This window comes from Accipiter gentilis, chromosome 12 (genome assembly GCF_929443795.1).
Source record: "Accipiter gentilis chromosome 12, bAccGen1.1, whole genome shotgun sequence".
Classification (NCBI taxonomy): Eukaryota; Metazoa; Chordata; class Aves; order Accipitriformes; family Accipitridae; genus Astur; species Astur gentilis.
Genome location: NC_064891.1, coordinates 1,403,320 through 1,427,381, shown reverse-complemented (window position 1 = coordinate 1,427,381; position 24,062 = coordinate 1,403,320). Strand labels below are relative to the sequence as shown.

Below are 24,062 nucleotides of genomic sequence, written 5' to 3'. Positions count from 1 at the left end.
TGAGTGCTTCACATCAAAGTGATGTCTGAAACCTGGGAAATTGCTAGTTAACATCCACATACACATCAGCCTCAAGTCCCATGCTTTACCACTTCAAGGTCATACTGTCAAAGCACTCTGTTTCCTCTGTGCAGCAGCAAATCTCAGATCCATTCAACAGCATAGCATGTTGTATTATTTTGCTGTCAAATATATAACCCTAAACTTGGCTGCTTTTGCAGGGAATCTTGTAAAAACTGTGTTCTATTATTATATTTCATTAATAATTTTTTAGAGTTGGGGGATGTTAACAAGTTGAAATGAATTAATCTGAAAGAAAGAGGTAACTAGTTCTGGGAGCTCAAAACTATTCCCCATTCCCTCTTTATTTGACTTTCAGTACATATTCTTGTATTTAAGCAGAATTTATCTCCTTCCTGAAAGTGTCAGACAGAGGAGAACAGTGACTCCTAGTTAACTTTGTGTATATTCAGCAAATTAGACTGAAAGAAAGGTGTTTTTTCTTCTTTTCCTCTTTCTGGTTTAGATATTGGTTGTTATTTTATGACAAGTAGAAGATCTTTCAAATAACATACTCGTATGTTACATAAATGTTGTAATTCAGATAGAATTGTAAGTTGTTGAATTTTATCAGAATTTTGTCTGCAATACTCAGCTAGATGCTTTAGATATCCAGTAGGTGCTGCTAATAGATGATTTGACAACAGGCCTGCCCCTCAAGATAGTAGGGCCAGAGCACTTAAGAAGTGCTTTTAAGGAGGTGCTTGAGAAATTAATAGAAGAGATTTTTATGGTGCAGAGGAGTATTAGAAATTAAGGGGTAATAGACATTAGATTTGTTGCTGTTCCCAAGAGAAGGCTGGAAAGAGGCTTTTTCCCAGTGTGCAGGTATTTGTATGTATTTAATTAGTTCCATGCTTCAGAGATCTCATTGCTCACTGTCAGGAAAAGGAAAGACACACACACACACCCCCCCCCTTTCCCTTCGTTACTCCCCTGTAATTGTTTAACTTCTTGGGATTTTTCTCCATGAGAGCTGGGGGACAGGAGGCAGGAGGAGGCAGGACAGGGAGAAGATCGCCAAGTGTGAGGGACTGATGCTCCTGCTGGTATGGAAAAATGTTTCAGTGTCTTCATGTCCTCATGCTTCAAGTGTTCAAAGAATAAGCAGGTCTAATAACTCGTTTACTACTATGACGCCTAAAATTTTAGCATAGTCAATTAAAAAATCTGTTCTCTTTAGGAGCCTCAGAGCTTTTGTTGTTCATCTTTCTCAGCACTATTTTTTCTCTAAATGTATGTTCATTGTTCTCCTTGTATGTCCCCTTCTTTTTTGTTAGTTTATTATCTGCCTCCTAGTCTGAATACCTGTCTCCTGGAATAGTGATTCACCATTTGCCAAGGGGAAGCCATCAGAGCTACAGGGAAGCCATCCAAATTGTACGGTCCCTCTCCAAATACAGATAATCCAAAGTCACTAGAGATACAGGATGAAGTGGTGTTATTTGTTCTGCTGTTCCCTATTCTGCTTAATAGTCCCTAATGTCTTTTTGTTCTGGTTGTCGTATCACATGAGAGAGCTTTGACAAGGTGTCATCACATTGGCCTGTTCCTGCAGAATGTTGCACCTGTCCTCAGCAAGGGTTCCCTGGGATTATGCTTAGATACTTCTTGTTCTCCTACAGACCTGCTTTGGTGTTGTAGGGGTTGAGAATTACTCTGAGCAGAAACTTAAGCAGTCAGATCCAAAAAGCTTAATTGGTGGTTAACCATGGGTGGACTTCTGCAGTTCCTCCATATACTCTTCTTTTCAGCAGCTCAGGTATTTACAGTCACATTTCCCAGTAGCACAGTTGTCTTGCAGGTTGCAGTGAGAGCCAAGTACCCCCTGCCAGGCATGTGCTCCACCCTAATAACTGTGTTTGGAGATGTCTTCTACTTTTTCTTTTGTATGGTACCATAAATCCTTAGTCTGTAAAAGTGAAAGGAGGGAGAGAGGAACACTGTTCCTGGTCATAGCTGTAGAAAGGGCAACTCTGGACCATCACGTTTCTTCTTTTTTACAAACAACCTTTACAGTTTTATCTAGTGTGAATAAACACTGGATTTATACTCCAATCTTATCTTATGTAGAAGTGCTGTGATATATAGTCACATTACCTGAATGTTCCCCTGGTCACCAGTTTGACGTATGTGACATATTTAACATAATTGCAGTCTATATTATCTCAGGCACCTGATGGACGTTCCAGAGTTTTTGAAATGGAACAGCTTTTTCACAGTTGAGGATAAGTACTCGGGCTAACAAATACATTTAACATCTGTTGTCTTTAAAATTATTTTTTCTTTTTGCAGTGTTGTAATGTGGCAACTCTGTTTACATGCAAAAATAGGTATTATAATTTTCTAGTAATTTTCTAGCTGTTTTCAATGAAGAATCCCAACAGCTATGAAAGCTGTTGGGATTTTTGTGTATAAATGGCAAATACTGGCTCTTTGCTGGATGTTTTTGTCAAACTAAGACCATTATCGAAATATTGGCACTACTGTGAAGTCTTTTGTCAAACTGAAAATGTTTGGGTATTTTCAAATGTTTAATTTGAAAAACTTGCTAAGTTCTTGAAGCTGGCAAACCTGGAGCTTGCTGCAAGGTTCCACTCAATGTTTTGTTTAGGGCTGTGGGTGTGGCACCAGCCTAGCCATCATACAGTGGTTAAAAAAAAAAGACCAAGAAAACGTATAAAAATTTTCAATATATTAAAAAGTAAGATAAGATGACTGATTTTGTGTAAGCCTTGTTAGAAGTCCTGCTGTTTGTACCTTACTGTGGTTAGCAGTTTTGTAAGAGGAAGAAATGCTAATTTGGAATCTCTTTGCTTCATCCCTTTTGCAGCTCATGTTTTTTTCCAGGGAGCCTTTGTCTTGACTGAAGCAATGCCCTTCTCTGCTATATCACTTCTAAAAAGATTCCTAGCTGTTTCTTAACAATATACTGTTAAAATGGCTGACAGCTGTCATTTACTGGCATCCTGACCAAAACAGAGGAGAAGCTTTTAGCTGCTTTTATGTGCATATCATTGCACTCATCAGCAGGCCCACACTGGTAAAAGTTGAGAGAGTCCAGTGTTTAACAAGCTAGAATAGCCAGAATTTGTACTTTAAATATATACAGAAGAGAGCATACCATACTGCTCATCAGCTCACCCACACACATACACACCGAGGTTATCAACACAATGTCTTAACTTCCTTTATAATGTCTCAAGCCTGTCCTTTGCTCGTATACTCTGTTTTAAAACCCTCATCATCTGTCACCTGCTTTACTGGAATTCTTTCTGTCTGTCAGCTCTACCCTTTACAAACCATGTTTGTGTAGGTAACTGCCCCTCCTTTCCTCAGCCAGTGCTGTTGTATGGTTGACCATGCTTCATAGCTTTCATCTACTGCTTCCTTTTTTTCCCCTTGTGATAGCTGCAGGTTTTTCTCTTTATCATTTGCTGATAGAGGTTTGCCACTGCCCTGGTATGTGCCCCATGGTGCCTAATAAACCTAATACATTAGCTGCTTTCCCACACATGCCCTTGTAGTTGGATTCCACTGTGATGGCTTTTGGGGTTTTGGTAATTTTTTAACTCTGTTTTTCTTTAGTGGCCTGAATGTTTGCAACGGTATGGAAATATTAAAAAAAAATCCCAAGAAAATGTTTACTTCTCTGGACTATTGCACTCGGCTTTACTTACTTGTTTGTAACATGGTGGATATTTGGCTTATTTGATCAGAATGCAGGGAAATACTTAGTTACAAGCATATATGAGGATGAGTGTTGTACTGATTTATATTCTTCTTCAAAGATCCTGCACAAGAGTGCAACATGCCTATTTTATGCCATAAAGTAAAATCCTACTAGTTGTAAAGAAGTGCTACTGGTAGCTCAAAAATGATTGAAATCTTGAGTGGCAGGAATGCAGTAGCTTTCCTGCCTGCAGTAGCTTTCCTGCCTGCGAAGAAGAATGAGATACTTGCAATAGACGTATCAACTCCAATTGTTCACAAATCAAATCAAAGATCAGGCTTTCTCTGTTTCATAACTGTTTTTAAAATGAAGCAAATTACATATGTGAGAACCTTCTGTATCTAAAATCTGATTTAGTGTGCATGGGCATGCATGGACAGGGCAAATGCATATTCCATATACAAATATAATGAAAAATTAAATTAGTAGCTCTGCACCCAATTTGAGTAATACAGAACTGAGCATACAATGTAATTATGCTCTCTTGCATGTATACATTACACTGCCATATCTTTGTATGTGGCTGCACACTGTTGTGGAAAAGATTTTGTTGTGCTTGAAGAGAGGAGGTCAAGGCCAGGACTGATAGTTATTCATTGTGATTCTAAAATAAACCACATTTTTTAGCTCTTTCGTGTTTTCAGACTAATTATAAACCTACCTACTATATCTGTTAACGTGATTAATGGTGAATGTTGTTGTCAATCCCCATAGTTTCTTTGCAGTTCTTGGCTGCATTTGGTATTTGAATTTGAACCCCGAGAGTCTCAGTTCTCTTTGGGAAGACTTGGACAACATGGCTGCAGAGAGAAGAGACCAATTCCATGGGCTTTTGAGTAGCCTCCCTTGGAACGTGTAGGGGCAGCCATCCAAAATGTGTTTCAGTAATTTTTAGCTTTGGGGTTCAGAAGCTTTTCTTTTAGTTTATAGACAGTGTCAATTAAGTCAAATAACTTTTTTTTTTTTTCAGCTTCATGGTGATGTAACTGGTCTTTTTCAATTATGAAATTTGTAATACAGAGGGAACACAAAATAAATTGTGTGTCCCTCTGTAAACCCACCTTGCTTGGGTTTTGGGCTTGTCAGGTGAGCTTCTTTGCTGCTGCTTATAAAGGTAGTTTTGGACATCTAAGGCAAACACAGTGGGGGTTAAAATGGCTGATGTGGGCTGGAAAAGGGTAACCAGGCGGTAAGCACATCTTTGTTTTAAGGCTGATTACACAGTCTGTCTTTTGGGTTGACTAGTGCCCAGAGCTTTTTGCATTGTGACATTCGCATCCCATCCTACCCATCAGAAGGCAGCCTCATCGATGTCTTCTGTTGTTCATGTATAGGAAAGTTCCTCCTCTGGATGAATTCTAGGATTTAGTACTCCCTTGTACCACTACAGGCATTTTTCCTAATATAAGAGGGTAGAAGAAAGAGGATTTTATCCAATGTCTGTAAAATTAACATTCCACATAGATAACATTGATTGGTACTTACTGTCAGAATTATAGTTAAATATAGTACAGGTAGCATGAATAAGTTAATATTCCTGTGAGTATCTCAGGATCTCTTGTTCACTTTTTGTGCATTTAAATCTTAAAATTCTATCTTCCTATAATTGCCTGTGGTTTATATGACCTTGATTTTGGTGATTTGGGGTGATTTTTTTGGTGGGCTGCTTTTCTTCCTCCCCACCCCTCCCCCCACCCCAATTCTGAATGCCTGTATCCTTTTCAGGCAAACTTTCATCTTTACAACATACTAAAATGAGGCTGGAGAATTTGAAATTTTTGTTGTTTAGGTTGCAGACCACTATTTTTTGGAAGCTAGGTTAAAGAACACTTGCAAAGACTGAGAAAGTAGACGTCTCCCACTCCCCACTTCATGATGTAGGAAAAAGTGTTTCTTTTTAGTTTGTTTCTTTCTCGTTTAGCACCTTAGAAATATCAGGAATGTCAGGTCTGGTCTTTCCTGTTTTTTTGTTGGCAGACTTCTTGAATGACTCTGTAAATTAGGAGTTTTCTCAGGCCTCCAAAAAATGAGTATGCCAGTTTTCTTTAGGAGCTTTTGTCTGAGTGTCTTGAGTTAAATTGGGGGTGGGGGGTGGGGTGGGGGGTGTTGTTGTTGTGTGTTAGCAAATGGAGTTAGGTAGCCTGAATAAAAATTGCTCTTTGATTAGAATTCTCTTTCTCCGTCATTTGTTTTTGCTGGGTTTTTTTGTTTGTTTATTTGTGTTTTCTTAATTTGAAAAGGAAGTTTTTTCTGTTCTCGGTTTAATTTGTAGTTTTTGTTTTCTCTTTCTTAATGTGCTCTCAACAGTGGGTTTTTTTTATGATGTGGAGAAAGAATAGGAATAAAGCAGAACAAACCTGTTAATCCTTTTCCTCTGCTAGTCCAGAATTTATTTTAAATCCCTGATTTAGCATAGTGTATGTTGTCTTCCACTACAAATCAATTACTTTTTTTACTGTGAAAGCAGAAAAATAACTTATGTGATCAATTTGGAGTCTGATGCTTTAAAAAAACTGTGGGTATCTTGCTAAATCATGGCAACCTGATAGCTGTTAATCTCCTGATGTAGTGTGCCACTTTCCAGGATAGCATAATACGATTTCCAAAACTGAAGACCATCTGTGTAAACCTAGTTGTGAATGGGCTTTAAGTGTAGTGTTGTAAAAAGGAAGGATGATGGGCTGGTGTGTAAGTCAGTGGAAACATAAAACTGATACTGGGTGTGAACTTGTTAGTTGAATGAAGATATAGTGTAATTGAAAGCGAGCTTTGCTTTTGGACACAGTTGCTGTGTTGGCAGATGTGGAAGCAATTCCAGTTACACTTAAAACTATATGCATGTATTTTCCAGTTCTTCTATATAAACAAATAGTAAGTATGTGAGCAGATCAGTGGCTTCCAGATCATGCAAATATGTGGATTTTGGTGGAGCTGTGAAGGAAGATCGACAAAATTAATGCAGTGATATTTCCTTTGCATGTAAATGGTGTTCTCAAAGTACTGGCAACAAATAACTTAAAATGCAAGATTGCATTTATCTTTAAAATATTTTGTATGAATGAAAAAAAAATACAAACTCAAGAGCATGAAGTTTACCCCTTAAGAGAGTTTTAGAGGAAATGGTTGAAGGAAATATCTGGAAAAAAACCATAACTTAAACCTTGGCTGCATTGTGGCAAAGAGATCTAGGCAGTCCTGTGCAGGAAATGCTGAACACAGTTAACTTTAAGCTGTGCCGAAGTGTGTATCATCACAGTTGTTGAAGAGTCGAGGATCATTTTTCAGATCATCACTTAAGCAGCTATTGCTTGGGTGAACAGCTAGAGAATGGCAAATGGACCAGTTGGAAAGAAAAGAGCCAATTCTCCTGGGGAAACTGGGACAGCAGTGACCTAAACATAGTGATGAGAGCAATCATTGATCAGAAATCAGAACGATGAATTTGAAATCAGAAATCAGAATCACCAGTCAGAACAATGGCACCATATTTCTTCTGCTGGACTGCGTAGCTAGGGTTTTGGGAAAAGAGTGATGTTAGTGGTTTTACTTTTCTGTGATTGGGATGTGTGCAAATTACGGGAGTTTGTACAGTGATGCCATTCAGTCAGTCACTGAGTGGACTCTCTAATGCCTCCTGTTAAATTTACTGCTTTTCAGAGTGTTTCCTTCCAAAGTCAAGTTAATCTTGATCTTTGATAAAATTCTTTGCTAGTGTTTTTTTCTCTTTTCTAGGTAAAGAAATTAAACGCCTTTGATGGAGATGTATCAAAACTGTCTCAAGCTGATTCCTTCATGTATTTACTAATCCAGGTGCCAAAGTAAGGAGATAGTAGGTTTATTCTGTTCATGATAAATGTTCTCTTCTGGCTGTCAGTTTTAAACCTGTTTGTTTGTGTGCTCCAGCTACGCTCTGAGGATTGAAGCCATGGTGTTAGAGAGGGAGTTCTCACCCTCCTGTGCTTCTCTACAGGATGACATGAAAATTATAAGACGGGCAACAAAAGGTAATGAAGCATGTTGGGACATGCCTAATACTCTTGGTTTTGTTAGCGTGTTAATTAGTCTGCATTATGAAGAGCAGAGCTTGAATTTCAGGTACCTTTGCTATTAAAAGGAAGCTAACTCCCCTCTGACAAATGCCTTCACAGTGTGCCTAGTGAATTTTTGCTTCCAAAATAAAAAATCTGGAGACTTTGGACACTAGCAGTGAGTTCATGACCAAAGCCTACAAGTGGTCTATCTGAAACTGACAGAAGTAAAGGCGTCCATGGACAAATTAGGATAAATCGTCTTTTGAGTGCAGTTTGCTCATTCATGCATCACTGTGGCTCTGATAGAATATGGTTGTTACACCTCTTTGCTCACTTTCAGAGATCTACAGAGAAAATCACTGTATAGTTTCCAAATTTCTCTATATGCCATTGCCTTCTGAGGTGGCAATATTGATGGGCTAAAATCTTTATTGTAAAGACAATTCTGTTGATATTCCTCTGTTTTCTGGTTTTGTTCTCTATGTTTCTCTACATTTCTCTTTCATTCTCTACATTTCACAAGTTTTGAAATGCTGCAGCTGGTTATTTGTAAGGTAATCTCGTGTCTTCTACTCTGCAGGAAAATGGTTCATTTCCTGGTTTCAGTTAAACATTAATGCTGACCTTTTCAAATGCCTTGAGTGCTTATTTGTCCTGTTCCTCAATATGAAATTCCTATTTCATGCTGGCAAATTTTCTGACAGGCTTCTAGACCACTGTTTAGACTGCTTCTAGTGGTGTAAAAAGGCACAGTAGTAAAAATGCTCAACTATGAGCACTAGTGCTTAGGATAGTAGTTTTTAGTGCAACGAAAGGGAGAAAAGCCTGGTGTGTTTTTCGCACCAGTGGGGATTGAACTAGTCCTTCTTGACTAAGAAAAATGTGCCTTAGCTTAGGCTGAGGTTTGAGTTTGGCCTTTTATTGGGATCTCTTTCAAATCATTGTTCTTTGTGTTTTGAGCAACAGACATATGTGAGGGAATATGTTATGTATAAAAGCAGCCACGCCCTATTGTCCTTCATGTCCTTCATGCAGGACATCTGTGAACTGATGAATTCATTCCCTCCAGAGGTGATGCTTTGGTCTCCAGCTCCTGCATCAGGCCAGTCATGCAAATCAGACTGACTGAGCTTCCCTGTTTTTAGTCCACTTGTGTCATGTGCTCTTCTCCATTTGGTCTTTTCACTTCAGGGTTTGTTGATAGCCCAAAGTCGTTTAGGAATTATGTCTACTTTTCTATTCCCATCTCCTATGTTTCTTTCCTTGTAATTAAGCTGAGAGAATATTTACTTAAATTCTAATGCTGATAATCACTAAGGTTTAGGATGGTTTAAATAGCCTGATGCGTTCTTACGTAGCCTGCTAATGGATGTATCTCATAGTGACACTGAGCAGGCACTTACTATGCAAAATCTTTAGAAGTTGCCTTCTCCTCTTGGCCTTATGAAATTTGGTATTCTCTTTTGTATTCTCTCCTCTTTCTTACTTCTTGCTTCCTCACCTATAGCTTGTTAGATCAAAGATTATTTAATTAGTTCTGTGGTTTTAGGCTGCTAATACTGAAATCCAAAAATACAAGGGCTGTCTGCTTCCAAAATGATAGATTAGTGTATTGTGTTGAGCAGTTAAATGCAGGGTAAATTATAGAATGTGAGCTTCCAAGCAAAATAGTTTTTAAAAGTATTTACACTGCAATCAGAAGGATTCCACCTTTTATTATGTTCATCAGTGTAAAATATAGTACCTTGCATTAAAAACAGTTCCTGTTATTTTTCTTGCCATATGGGTACTTGCAAATTTGGAGTTATTTGGTTTGCTGTGCCACTTGTGTAATGCTAATTTATTAACTCTTCACAGTTGTGAATGTCTGTATCTTATTTCTAAGGCAATCCCTCTGGTGACTTTTAAGACATGTATTGTTTTGTGTTCATATGTGGCTGAGTGAAAAGGTATATGAATTCAGATCGAGCACTACTGTGCATTTTGCAAAAAATGGAAATATGTACAAAACAGGCTTCTGTGATGGAAAAACTTTAAAATGCAGTTTTATTCCATTTGACTCTGCATCACACTGAATATAACTTTGTGCTAAATCATCTCTGATGTGACTGAAGTAAAATAAATGCTGCTCTGAGTTGGTGATCATACTGAAATAAAATGATGATTCATAGTGGGAGTGGGATAAGCAAGGAAAATTTAAACATTGCCTGTTATCTTTTCAGGCCTGATGGCTAAGTCTCCTAAAAAAAGAATAATTGTTCAAAATCCCAATCCCAGCAGATGGCAAATGGATCCTGCAGGGTGCAGAATACTTGCCTCACACTGGAATTAGTAGGTGGTGAGGATACTTAACCACTTGCATGAGACACTTTGCACGTTGCAGGATTAGGCCCCAAATGTTTTGTTAGCTACTGGGGTTGCCTTGGAAATACTACACTTGCCAAGCTAAAGTCTGAACATATACTTGAGATTTGTCAACTGTGCTTGTGAAATTGAATTATATAGTACCCTTTTTTTCCCCATGACCTTTTCAGTTTGTTGTAGTTTTCTGCTAAAATAAAAAATTTCACCTTTAAAAGCTTGAGATGAAGAGGAGTTTGGTAACTGACTGTGTGTATTTCTAAACAAACAATTGTTAGACAGCAGTTTTCTTGTTCCTTACAGAGTTAATGACTTGTGAGGAACTGCATTCTATATTGCACTTGGTCCTTCAGGCTGGGAATATTATGAATGCGGTAAGTGACATCCAAAATGGAGATGGCTGATTGACCAAACTTCCTTGTTAGTATTGCAGTCCATTGATGTCATGCCTCAGCTGTTTGCTCATTTCTTTTTAGGGAGGTTACGCTGGCAATGCGGTTGGATTTAAACTGTCGTCACTACTCAAGCTGGCGGACACAAAAGCAAACAAACCTGGGATGAGTCTGCTGCATTTTGTTGCTCTGGTATAGAAAATCTATTTTGCTGGTATAAGCAACTACTACAAATGTAGAGCCACAGATGATAGACAATAGAAGGGGCCACATGCCTCAGAAAAAGCAGCTTTTTTACAGCTTTGATCCTAATTGTCACCTTTCTTCTCCTGCCACAAAATCCACCAGTTTACCTATGTCTAGTCATCCTATCCAGAAACCCATGGAAAACTTAGGTCTTTTATATCATGTAAAGCTTGCCTTCATCTAACTTCTTCACTGTAGCTTTTTTCTTATTGTCCTGAATTCTTACACTGTGGAAGTGGCTTATTTTGATAAATATTCTTTCAATCTTCCTGTTGAATCTTTCAAGCAGCGTTTTTGGTAGAGGTGGGTTTTTTCTCCCTCAGTGACTGACATGTATTTTTAAAGCTGCTGCAGACTTTTTTCAAGTTATTTTTCCTTCCTTTCAGGCTTCTTGATTTTAAAAGGGAGAGAATTTAAATGCTTCTATATGTGACTTTGGTTATCTGTGTACAAACTGGCTTAACAGATTTCCAGTCAGCTAACAATAGGGTATTAATTGATATTTGTGCAGGAAACATCGTATCTGCTCAAACAATGGGCATCAGTAAATTGTTCTTTCCCTGATATTCCCTATTAACACACGTGGCTTGTGTTCACTGGCAGAAGCAGCTATTATTGTACACTGCAAAATGGAAGCTGTTGTTTAAAGTTTCCAGTTCTGATCCCTGCCTTTTGTTCAGGGGTGTCCTCCAGTCAATTGTGTTAGGATTGAATGGGAAGAAAAACAGTGCAGGAGAGAAACCTTTAAGTGCCCTCCCAGAGTCTTTAGAACTGCTGGACTTAGGGATTTTGGCATGGTGGTGGAATGTTAATGGATTGTGTGTGTTTTGGTTTTGTTCTGTTTGTTTCAGGAAGCCCAAAAGAAAGATGCTGCTCTTCTCAACTTCTCAGAAAAAATTAGGGATGTTCATGATGCCGCCAGGTATGTCAAAAGAAACGTGAGAACTTATGGTTAGACTGTGACTTTGAATTTTCTTATTTGTGAAGCCATGAGGCTTATTCAGAGAAGTCTTGGCACAAAATCTGAGATCTTTACAAATGTTTACTATAGCTTTGAGGGCTTTATTTCCATTTGCTAGCAGAAGTATGCCTGCAATGTGCCTTCAGGTATGAGGTTTTTTATGACATGATCTCCATAGGTTTTTGGTAGTTTTGTCTCTGTCAAATACATGTGCATGTATGTTACTTTTAAGAGATGATCTCCATAGGTTTTTGGTAGTTTTGTCTCTGTCAAATACATGTGCATGTATGTTACTTTTAAGACATTGAACTAAAAGCATGTTACTGCTTTTCCTTAAACCAATTTTCATCTGCCTCTGAGCAGGCTATAATACTTTTCCAAATCTGGTACCAGGTACAGGTACTGGCCCTGGCTTCTGTTAGATGCTTTTTGATATCTCATTTGCTTCTCCATTTCTGTCTTGGATGGAGAATCTGAAGAGTTTGGGGCTCTGTATTGTTTTTGTCTTAAAGTCTCTAGCTGCATAATTTTAAACTGAACCTGATTTGTACCTCAATAACTGTACTTGCTTTTGTGAGACAGTGTGATCTAAAACCCCAAATTGGAAGCTAGCAATGCTGGAGTTCTATTGCCAGTTTTGCTGCTTCCTTACTCTTGAGCTTTGGGCAATCTATTTACATTTTTTCCCAGCTGTAAAATGGATCCAATCTCTTAGATCTGATGCAGGGTTAAGTAATGTCTGCAAAGGACTCTGAAATCTTCTGAGGAAAGGAGCGGCCATGGAGTTAATCAGAAAATTTTTGAGGGACCACCTGTGTGGCTCTCTGCCATCCAACCCACACACCTTTTTGGCAGTCTGCCATGTGGCCTGCTGGGGAAAGTAGCTTCCCTCAGCATCCAAGCCCCCTGGCAAACAGCAGGGGAACAGGCAGAATCCCAAATCTGGTGATATTTTTTTCTAACCACTTTATTCTTTGATCACATTTGTTAATGCTGGAAATCTTCTGTTGTAACTCATGCTGAAATCTATTCAGGGAATGCATTCTGTACAGGAAAATGAAACAAAACAAAATACTTGTCTCACCATTGGGCTTGAGGAAGGTCTTTATTAGAGACAACTGTCATGTACAAGTTGCTCATAAATCCTCCCCATTAGAGCATGTTAAAACAGCTACCATTATGTTCGTTAGTTTTTATTGTCTTGCCTTCTTTATTTGTAGGCCATCCTCTTCCGCCTTCACAGGCAGAAAAATACAACCTGTATCTTCTATTGCTTTTCTTATTTGCAAAAACACCCATGATCTGTCCAGAACAGGGGACTAACCTTTGCAGATGAAGTAAGCAGAGAAAAAGCAGCACACATTATATTCATTTGTGTGTGCACTGACAAACTTATGCATGCTGTCACCATCCGCTGCCATGTGCACTTCAGTCTGCCACAAATCCTTCAGCTTTATTGTTTTAAAGTCATGCTGCTGGTGAAATGACCTTAGTTAGGAGCATGTGTACAGTTGTTAATTTTTATCATTTTGGAAACTGTAGTGCCTCAATTCCTAGGCAAAACTCAGTTCTCTTGTGAAGGAAATGCCATAGATTTAGAAACATTTACCCTCAAAGTGACTGAGAGATTTGGGTGAGAGCTCCTGTTGTATGGAATGTGGGTCTGCCAGGATAAAGCTTAGATTACATCAGATCAGAGCTTTTTCCTGTGGTCTTTGATTTCTGAGTTACTTCTCCACAGGAGCAGCTCTACTGCTGGTATGTGGTAGAAGGATGAAACGTTATAACTGCTGGGTTAAGACTGTGTGGGCTGCATTGCTGTGACTGCTTAGAAGAACATAACATGCAATTTCATGATGCCAGATGCTACTGCCAAAATGGGTAGTCCTGGCTGACAATCCCTTGTGACCTCCTTTTTGTGCCAGGTCCTGTACTTGAACAGTCATGTAATCAGCTGGACCAAGCGAATGATCCATCTGGAAGCAAATTGGTTTTTTGCTTTTCCTAGGTTAATTTTCAGTATACAGATATGGCTGGCCATCTAGAAAATGAGTGCTAGCAGAGGCACCAGGGAGAGAAAAGGAGCACCTGGTCAGAGGCAGGGCAGCATTACCCTTTCTCGTGGTAAGGTTGGGTAGGACTGGCTGGAGTTAATCGTGAAACCACACCCATGGGAATCTTTTCAGGTTGCAAATAAGAAGAAATGTACTTATCTCTCTCCTAACTTTCAGTGTCTACTCTGGAAAGATTTCCTGAACAGGCAGGTCTTGTTTGTTAGCCAGGTTGCACCTCTTGTTAAACATCTATTTTTGAAGCATATTGTGGCTAACCTGTAGGCAACTCCTTCCCCCTCGATAAACATTCTCTGTATATGCTATTTTTAGGTTATCCATTGACAATGTAGAAGCAGAGCTACAGTCGCTGTCTTTCAAGGCAAGATCTGTTAAAGACAGCATTCGGCGAGACCCAAAACTCTTTTACCAGATGGAAAGCTTTCTGCAGGTTTGTAGGGTATCTGTGTTAATGTGTTACTGTCACCTGAATACAGGAGCATTCCTCAGCTGAATGTAATTCATGTGGATGTGTTAGTAAACAGAAGCATTGTTTTAATATGTCTACCGTATTGGTTGTACAACGGTGTTCCAACTGCATGCTGTTTGTCAAGTAAGAGTTTTGGAAGGACTGTGTTTTTACAGGGAGGGATATTGAGCGTACATTGCCCAAGGCTTGTTAGGCAAGCATGTTTAATGCCTGTGAAATGGCTGATGAAGATCAGTAGTTAAAATATATGACAGTTTGGATTGGTCGCTGGTTTTGTACTTCGCAGCTCCCCAAAATATAGTATGTGCATGTTTTGCTATACTGGAGCATGTCAGTTTTAGCTGAGGCTGTGTTATGCCTATGAATCCTGGTCATTGGGTGACTGAGGAGATATTGTTAGAAGCTGGAAGGTTAAGGGACTGTTTTCTCTACTAACTTACTCTTAGCACAGAGTGTATTATTCTGAGCCGTACCATTACTTCTGGGTGGGTTCTCCTTTTTTAGTACTGCAGTGACTTTATAGACATGAATGTGTATTGCACTTTGATGCAGAGTTCTTGGTATTTTCTGAGTATGTGGTGCTGCCTGGAGAAATACATATTATACTTCAATTAAATTATTTTTCTGTTTCACACTATAGATAATTTTATTAAAAGTAAGAAAGCAGGTGTTGATCTGGAACTTAACCCGCCCTGATTTTCAACTTGCAAATGTATTTAATAGTCCCTGAAGTTTTTCAGGTGATGAGAAGTTGATGAAGAAAGGGACAGGTTAAGATTGAAATACCTGTCCTCATTCACTCTGAATTGTTGGCTTTTATCCATTGCACCCAAACTCTTTAATGTTATGTTCTTACATGTTTGGGATTTTTTTTTTTAATTTATTAGCTGGTTTTATGTAACACTCAGCCTTGTTGAGGCTGCATTCCGAAAGAAATGTTGGGGAAAAAAATCGTTTTACAAATGCATACCTTACATAAACACTTCCGGTTTTTGTTTCTAAATTACAGTGATAAGCTGATTTAAAAGTCAGCTTTCATAATCTCATCCTTGTGAATAAATTACTGAAAAATGTGGGAGGAACTAATTTTCTATGTGTGCTTTTATCAGTTGTCCTCTTTATCTTCAATCCAGTTTTTTTATTGGGTGCTTTTTTTGAGGGTTTTGGTTTTTTGGTTTTGTTTTGTTGTTGGCTTTTTTTATGAGACTAACAAGTAAGATTTGTTCCTACCCTACTGGCATAATTTGCCAAGTAGCTTTTTGACTGCATGGTTGGCTTAAACAGTCACAAGTGCCTCCAGTTGTCTATTCCCATCCCAGTGCTGCAGTATCAAAAGTATTTAAGTGATCGTGAGTTACACAATGTCAGAGAACAGATTTGTCTGAAAATTAACTTTTCTCCCCAGGTTACTTTAAGCCACATGTGGTCTCAGATCTGGGATTGTGCAAGGATGGGAGTGTACAGTTGGTGATGCAGATAGGGGAGACAGAGGGGCAACTGCTGAAAGTGTTTTAAGCAGTTCTGCTGCTCAAAGTCTAACCACAGCCTTATTCTCTTCTTTCTGAATCTTTTTCCACTAATCTACTCCAACCCTGTCTGTATAGCTCTACACTTATGATTCAAAGTGCTACTTTATAGGGACTTTTTCTGGATGTCTTAAAATAGACATATTTCCAGTGGTTCCTGACCTTTCTGGAATGAAAATCTTTTTTATTGTGGTCTAGGGTCAACTTAGGAAGGTGTTGATTCTGTGATGTGTATCAATGAATTTATCCACATGAGGGTTTTTGGGGAAAAGTGCGGAGGAGGAATTAATCCATTTATGCTGAGTTGAATGTTGCAGGGAAAATAAGGCATGTGGAGCTTTCAAGGGGCTCCCAGGTGCTCTGTCAGTGTCCTAGTACAGTCTTTGATTTTACTCATCTAAAAATTGAAGTTTTAAGTTTGTTCAAGGGCTTTTGAACTTTTGCCTGGTTTGTATCTTAGTCACTAGAATTTACATTTTGATTGATCCATTTTCCCTGACTTCCCTTACTTTGCTGAAATGACATGTTTCCTTTTGTTAGTAGTTCTCCTTCGACACGTTAATGTCCTGGGCTCTCTAACAGCTCCTAGGTTGGAACATGAATTTCATGAGTTCCTAATGTATATATATGACCTGTTGTGACTTCAATTTTTCTGTCTGGTTCATGCCATGTATGTGTTTTGCTACAGTTTGCTGTAAGACATCTAAAGGAGCTTGAACACCAGAAGCGAGAATTACAAAAGGAGGGAAATGCTCTCATTGACTTTTTCTGTGAAGACAAAGAAACTATGAAGTTGGATGAATGTTTCCAGATATTTAGGGATTTCTGCATAAGATTCAACAAAGCTGTTAAGGTAAGAGCACTGAATGAGATTCTCACGCATTTGAAATAGATATTGGCTCACATGAATTAAGTTGTTTTTTCTGCTTAAGGGACATTTTTTATCTCGTGGTGTTTGATATATTTGCTTGAATGGCTACAGCAAACTGCCCTCCTGTAGGAATTCCTTGCCAGAAGCCAGGTGGGAAACGGTCGTTCTGCTCAGCCCTGTGTGCAGTCCCACTGCTCTGCATCTTCTGCTGCAGGTGGACTAGACCATCAAGATGATACGTCAGGATGGTCTATTGGCCAGCTTGTAAGTGGGCTTCTTCCTCCTCTTTTGGTGAGGAGGTTGGTGATTGCCAAGCTGAGCGGTGGGACAGATTGCACAGACTTCCTGACTAGTGCTCGCTGTTCAGGCCTTGGACTGGTAATTTTAGATCACTGGAAAGGCCTTGAGATGTGGCAGCCCATTACATGGACATACCAGCCTGAATCAGCACTAGCTCAGGCTCTCCACTGCCCTCCTTTACATGACTAGACACACTTTGCCAAGTAAAGTAAGGACTGTGTATTCTACTTTGTTCTTTCAAATGCTTTTTGTGAGTGAAAATTGCAGTACCAAGATACCTCATCTCCAGTGTTACCGTTCACTTGCAAAGTACCCTGAATTGGTCCCAAATAATTCAAGAAGTATATTGAGATGAAGGAGCAGTATTGGCACTGGTTACAGTTTTGGATCAGCAAAGTCTGCCTATTGTTACAAATATTTTTTAGGCCTCTATAAATAGCATAAATTAGGTGGATCCACACATTTCTTTATTTTTCTGCCTTACCCAATCTGCATTTGACAGCACTTTGTATAAGAGCTTTAGCTCAGAAAAGAGAGAACAATCTTGATTTGTAGCAAGCTGACAGGATGTTCAGCTAACATGTCTGTTGTACCATTAGCTTACCTAACCTTTACCACCCAAGACAGCGTGTAGTTATGCATGTGTGTGAACATGATACAAATATATAAGACCAAATGGTGGTAACTATTGCAGACATTTTAGTGAGAAGTGACTTCATGCATATATGTTCAATTATTTGGGATTGGCAATTTAATTCATAGTCACACATTACAAGTGGTTGTTGGATAGCTGTTACTTCAAGGTCCAATGGGGATCTTTCTTCCTCTCTCTGTAATAAGTAGTTGCACTCTAAAAATGACAAATTAGTCTCTTATTTGCAAATTTTGAGATTTGCTCACTAAGTATGTTGTGGCGATTAACCTCTGTCCCTACAAAATTAATAGAACAATTCAGAATAAAGATTGCAGTTCTGACAAATGAATGTGATGTGTGGACAGCACAGTCAGCAGTCTAAAAAGATGGCTTATACCACAGTGGCCATGTGCACATACTTCAAACATTTAAACATTTTTTGCAATTCTTTAACATGCCTCTGTGTGCTTAAAATAGATTTTTCATTTGAATAAAATCTCCTGAAGCATGTTTTGGGTGGGGTTAAAATGTTCTGTGTCTAATACGGAATAGGATAATGATATCTACAACTATTTTTAACCATTTCTCTTTACAATGGGATATTTAAAGTTGAGCTTTAGCATTTGGCAAGAATTCATTCTGTAATTCCATACCTGTGAAAGAAAGCTCCCTGCCACAGACATTTTTCCTGAAATGCAAGTTTTTTTCTTTTTCCTTTCTTAGCTGTTCAGGTTTTTAGGTCTCTAATACATCTTACCTTTCAGAGCCCAGTGTCGTCTCAAATCCACTTCAAGAGGTGTAGATTAAGCTGTTCATCAAAAAGAAATTCAAGCATTAGGCTTTTGTTTACTGAAAGCTTTCAGGTGACTTTTTCTAGTTGTGCAGCTCTTCTGTTGTCACAACAATGGGAAGATCAAACTAGACAGTGCTTCAGACAAATATAGGGGTGTTTTTTTTAAATAGTATGTCATTGCTCAGAACAGATTTAACAGTGCTGGAAAATTGTGTAATTTTTGAATCCTCTGTCAAGACTAGCCTCCCCCTTCTTTCTTTTGCTATAGCTGTACTGGCTGTAGAAACCAAGGTCTTCATTTCAGAAAATAACCTGGGAAGTTCAATCAAAGGTTCAGCTAGATTAAATATGAAGCCTAGAGGTGACAGTTAAAACGTTGATATTCGCAGTAATCTGCTAATGATTTTTGTAAAAAGGTGTTGTTACTGTGTTGTCTTTCAAACACAGACTACCTCTCTTATGGCTTCCTGAACCAAAACCCCTGAGCCTAGCTGCCAAAATCTCCAGACTGCCCTGGGCAACTTCTGTGCAATAGTTGCCAGTTTTCAAAGCCAACAGTGAATAGTAGATCTGAAACTGGAAGGAGGCATTGATTAATGGTCCTTGAGTGGTGTCAGTTGATGTCTAATGATTGTGAGGCATTGTGTAAACTTTTCCATTTGCTTTCATATGCAATTAAGTAATGTCTTTTCACAAAATTTCTAATCATTAATGTTAAAGTGAGAGGTAAGTAGCACCCTGTAGAAACTGCACTTGCTGAGGAGCAGTTGCAATTGTGATAAGGGAGGATGGAAGGAACACATTGGCGGTGTGCTTGGCAGACAAGTTTGTGTTAAAATATGAATGTAGTGATCAGGTAGAGGTTTGCTCACCTGGTAAAACTGCTGGCTTTCAACTTAGTGGGGACTTGAAGCTCTCCATCTTGCAGCAGGAACTCTTTGGCTGGACTTGACATCTACTTGTGTTTGATAAGTCACATTCTTGGTATCTGCAGGGACTTCTGCATTTTTTTTCTTATGCTGACCTGACTGATCTGTCGCCACATTAGTTATGCAGGGAACTGCTCTCCATACAGTTAATGGTTGCAGGCTGTGGTTGCCATGGTGATTTCATGTGTGTATGTATTGGGGGTAGGGGGAGGGTGATAGCAGTAGGAGCTAACTTCGAGGGGAAGAAATAAAGGGAAGGATAAAGGAGCGTGACTTGTTCTCATGCATAGAGCATTGTCCTCTGAGACATGTATTTATGCTTTTCCTCATCAGGAAAATAGGGAACGAGAGATCCAGGAACTTCATAGTCTGCAAAGGCGAAAAGAGCTGGAGGAGAAGCGGCGATCCTGGGCATCTGGAGAGCTTGGGAGCTTTGGGCGGAGCAGCAGTGAAAATGATGTGGAGATGTTGGCCAAAAAAGGACTTGAAGAATTTCTTCCCTTCTTGCAGCAGAGACCTCAAAGCCCTTCGTACAGAAACCCCAATTCTAGACGCTCTCGTCTTTCTTTGGGGATTACTGCAGACAGAGAGTTGCAGAGTTTCCTGGAAATCTCCAAAGATGAGGATCCAAACAAGTTTAACAGCCTTCCCCGTGCAAACACCCGACAAGCAAGACCAAACGTAGCCTGGACTGAATCCAAAGAAACAAGAGATCTCAACTTAAATACCTTGCACTTAGACCAACAGTCTGAAACCAAAGTGAAAAGTGGTGGCCTACTGCAGGTGCCTCCAGCTCAGCCCAGTCACTTCAGTGGCTCAACCAGTCCTGGTGCCCGTTACTCACAGAGAAGCACCGACTACAACATGCACGCTTCCAATGTGTCCTGCGAGGACTCCACAGATATAAATGCTCTGGCCCTTGCAATTGAGGAGCGTGAACTTGTTAAAGGATTACGTAAGTTTGATATTCATGGAGCCAAACCTGCAGAGGATACACCTTTCATATATTTAGAGGATGCTGGTGGAACAGACTTGGAGACTTTAGATGATCTAAGCTTTCATTCTCTTAGCACTGCCGATGACGACTTGCCTCCAGCTTGCAGAAGTTCCAGAGAGGCCCACGACCATAAGGCTAAGGCAGTGGTTTGCAAGAGTGAAGCTTCAGAGCCCAGCAGCAGCAGCCCCATGTCTATGGATACAAGTGTTTCAGGAAGTAGGGAAGATGGGCCGATGTTCTACGTGTCAGATACCACAACTGATTGTTCTTTGACACTAGACTCTGAAGAGGGAAATGATTTTAAGTCAGCAGGTAATGAAATAAGAAGTGAAGCTGGCAAAGCACGCTCTTCTGGGAATGATGCTCAATACAGGGCTAGAACATTCTTCTCAAACCTGAATTCTGCTTCTGCCAAGGATATGTCTCTTCACGCTTCTGCAAATGATAAGGATGATGCCAATAGCAAGCACACCCTTCCTAAAGAAAAGCCCATAAAAAATAAAGACCTAGCAGGACCAAAGAGAAACTCTCTAAAAGATAGATCTCCAAGCTCCTCAAAATCCAGTGGCACTCGCCCTAGCCACACAGCTCCTTCCAGACCTGTAAGAACATTGAATGCCTCTGAGAACGAAAGTATGAGGAAAGTGGTGCCTATTTCTCGGTCAAACAGAGCACCGAGCAGCGTGAAAAAGCTGGAAGCCAAGCCGGCACTTCGTGAAACTAGTACAGTGGAAAGTCGGCTGTCTCGTCGCAGCTCTGTCCGAGGTACAACAGACACACTGCCAAGAAGTCCTTACAGGCATAGCATGTCGGTAGAAGAGCCAAAGTTACAAAGGGGCACTGTCACCTCAAGCAGTGCTCATTTTGAGAGGGACAGAGTCTCTCTCAAGAAGCCAAGCTCTAAACCTGTTAGAAGTAACATAAAATCAAAGATAGATGAAACGAAGATGTGTCGCTCCAGTGTAAAAGCCCAGACCCCTACAGATGACACCAAGGTTACCACAGTCATTGTTCCCAAAACACCATCCACTGTCCCAAACTTTGCAAGGAATACAGTGGCTTCTTCTTCTAAGCGTGCAAAAGTGGATCTATCCAGCTCGTCCAAACCTCCAACCATCACAAGGTCTGTGTCCCAGAGGCTGCCTAAAGCGAAGCCAGCAGCGACCTCTGATGATCCGAGTCCAAAGGAGAACAGTGTGAGTACCTTAAAGAGAGCAAGTAGTGCCAGAGTGGTTGGAAGAAGCATCCTGCAGGGAGAAGCTGTCAGCGCTAAAATAGAGTCTGTGCCAAAGGAGCAGGGAACAGTGGAAAAGGCCTCTCTCAAACTGAAAGATGCAAACCGGACCACAATTGGTAAAATACTGAAGCCATTACTGAAATAAGGGAAAGGTTTTTTTGAATCTTGGAATGTGAACACTTGTTCATGCACTGGATGAACCAGATGGTTTCATGGATGTCTGTGTTGTGAAATTCCTTAAAACAGTAACGTTGCCGATAAGCAACATCATACGCTCATTAAAGTACGGCACACTGTTGGAAAAGGGCAAGTAGTTGTTTTCTGGTCTAAGTCCTTTTTTACAAATTTGAATGTATTTGAATCTACTGTGATGGAATGCGAGCATAACAGCAAATCTTTGCGTATTTGTGATACAGAAGGTCACAAAAAGCCAAAAAGTTTTAAGAAGTTAAACTACAAGATGAAACGCTTTGTGACAGAAAACATGGATAAAGGCCAGTTTTTGTGTACGTAAGATTATTGCTAAGACTCAAGCCTTTGTGCTGTTTGGTTCCTTATTCAATGTCAAAGTGAATCCTGTGGAACAGTACTGAAAACAAACTTAGGTGATTGTGCTTTCTGTTGCTTTCATTTCCTTGGATTCAGGAACTCTTTTTGCCTGTTGTGAAGTCCATTGCTGGCAATTGGACAGACTGGGACCTGCTGGCCAAAAAATAGTAAAACAAGACATTTGCTGTTTCTGACTGTCTTTAACCTCACTGAAGAATTGATAGCATGTGTTATGAATGTGTATGTGTGTCTGGAGAAGGCTTTCTGCTGGGCAGGAGGCTTATTCTCCAAGAATGCAGCAGCATTGTCTTGCATGCACAAGTAGACGTGGCTGGTGCTGCATTGAGTAGTGCGGCTGGAGGCTGTGCCTGTTGGAAGGGCCATCAGTAACCATTCGGATGATGACTACTCCTGACTCGTTCTGGTCACAAGCAAACTTGCCAGCTTTTGGTCATACAGAAGTGCCATATATTTATGATACATATCAAGGATGTTTGCAGTTCAACTCTTGAAGACTGCAGTGTAGTGCCGAGCACTTTCTTACCATTCCATGTTTCCACTGGTTTATCTACTACCAAATTACTTGAATGTTGCAATGGCTCTGATTGAGCCATTAGTTTCCCTGCCACTGCCACCGCCTCCTCCTCTCCCTCTCCTTGTCAACATGAATATTTAGCATGAAACACAGAGCTTACGCATGACAATGTTTTTGTAGTCTTCCTTGGTTGCTTCAGATGTGGTTTTTAATGTTTAAAGACTCTAAAGAATGAATTAAACTAGTATTTGATAAGCTTTTTACAAAATAAAACCACCACTTTTTTCCTGCAGATACAAATTTTAACTCCTGTCAGACTAAGGTACAGAGAATGAGGGAAAACTCATTCAGCATGCTGTGCATCTTCCCAAGAGAAATGTATGTAGGTAGGGAAACTGATCGCTGTTCTCCTAAGCATCTTATTTGAAGAGTTGCCTTTTTATTCACTTATGAATGAAGCCTCATTTAAAAATAAAATAAAAAATAAAAGGAAAATCTCTTCGGACAAGTGGCATTGACTTACTAGTGGTAGTTCTGTTTGCTCTATCACTTAGTGCTGGGAGAGCGTAATTCAATGAGAGTGAGCCATTTAATTGCTCACATGCTTCTCATAGGCTAGTATCAGGGACAGCTAGCTTTGTGTTTTGAATTTGGCAAGGGACCTTTAGCTCTTCCCACGTACCAGCAAATCTTGATGCAGACATCATACCCAAACACCATAAAGTATTGCACAGGGCCTCTTGTTTGAGTCTGTCCCACAGGGAGAATTTATATAGCCCGCTTTTTGGCAAGGGCAAATTTTTGCTTGAAACCCTATAAGCTTTTTGGATACTGCCTCCTTTGTGGGTTAGATACAAAAGCATCTCCCTTCTTATTTGTATCTGTGTGTGTATGCACATCTGCAAGAGCAGATGATGGACTTTTTTTCCTTTTTTAAAAAAACAAAAACAAAACAAAAAAATTTTATTGGTAGCAAGCTTGAAAAATAATTTAAATGTGTTTGGAATATGTAAATAAATTTCTATAAATCTGTGTAAAAGAAAACTGAATGTATTTAATGGAACATTTATACATTTCGGAGTAACTCGGTAGTTTAATAAAGTTCCCATTTACTGGGTATGAGGTTTGTACTTTCTCCTTCCTGTTACGCTCTTGGCTTTGGTCCTGGAGATCTCAAACAACTGGAGTCTGGGTGTAGGTGACTCTGGGAGAGTCCTAAAAGGAAGGCCTTAAGAGCAGAAATCCTGGCCTTTAAAGTGCTAGGTTTGTTTTTATACTACGACATGCAATTTAACTTCAGTTTCTGAACATTTCTGAGGCGGGACTTTCTGCACAGGTTTGGGTATAACATGGAAGGCATTAGATG

At 39.6% G+C, this 24,062-nt stretch overlaps 1 protein-coding gene across 1 annotated transcript in view; it reads left to right on the top strand.

The window, feature by feature from the left end:
- The window catches only part of FHDC1 (FH2 domain containing 1), a 32,836-nt gene extending 9,166 nt beyond the window's left edge, over nucleotides 1–23,670 (top strand). Inside the window, exons 4-11 of the mRNA XM_049814544.1 lie at nucleotides 7,526–7,611; nucleotides 7,697–7,797; nucleotides 10,489–10,559; nucleotides 10,662–10,769; nucleotides 11,675–11,745; nucleotides 14,169–14,286; nucleotides 16,540–16,704; nucleotides 19,712–23,670. Of these exons, the coding sequence (XP_049670501.1) occupies nucleotides 7,526–7,611; nucleotides 7,697–7,797; nucleotides 10,489–10,559; nucleotides 10,662–10,769; nucleotides 11,675–11,745; nucleotides 14,169–14,286; nucleotides 16,540–16,704; nucleotides 19,712–21,757 (2,766 nt within the window). The 3' untranslated portion in view covers nucleotides 21,758–23,670. The remainder of the gene's footprint in view (nucleotides 1–7,525; nucleotides 7,612–7,696; nucleotides 7,798–10,488; nucleotides 10,560–10,661; nucleotides 10,770–11,674; nucleotides 11,746–14,168; nucleotides 14,287–16,539; nucleotides 16,705–19,711) is intronic.
- Nucleotides 23,671–24,062: the final 392 nt, after the last annotated feature.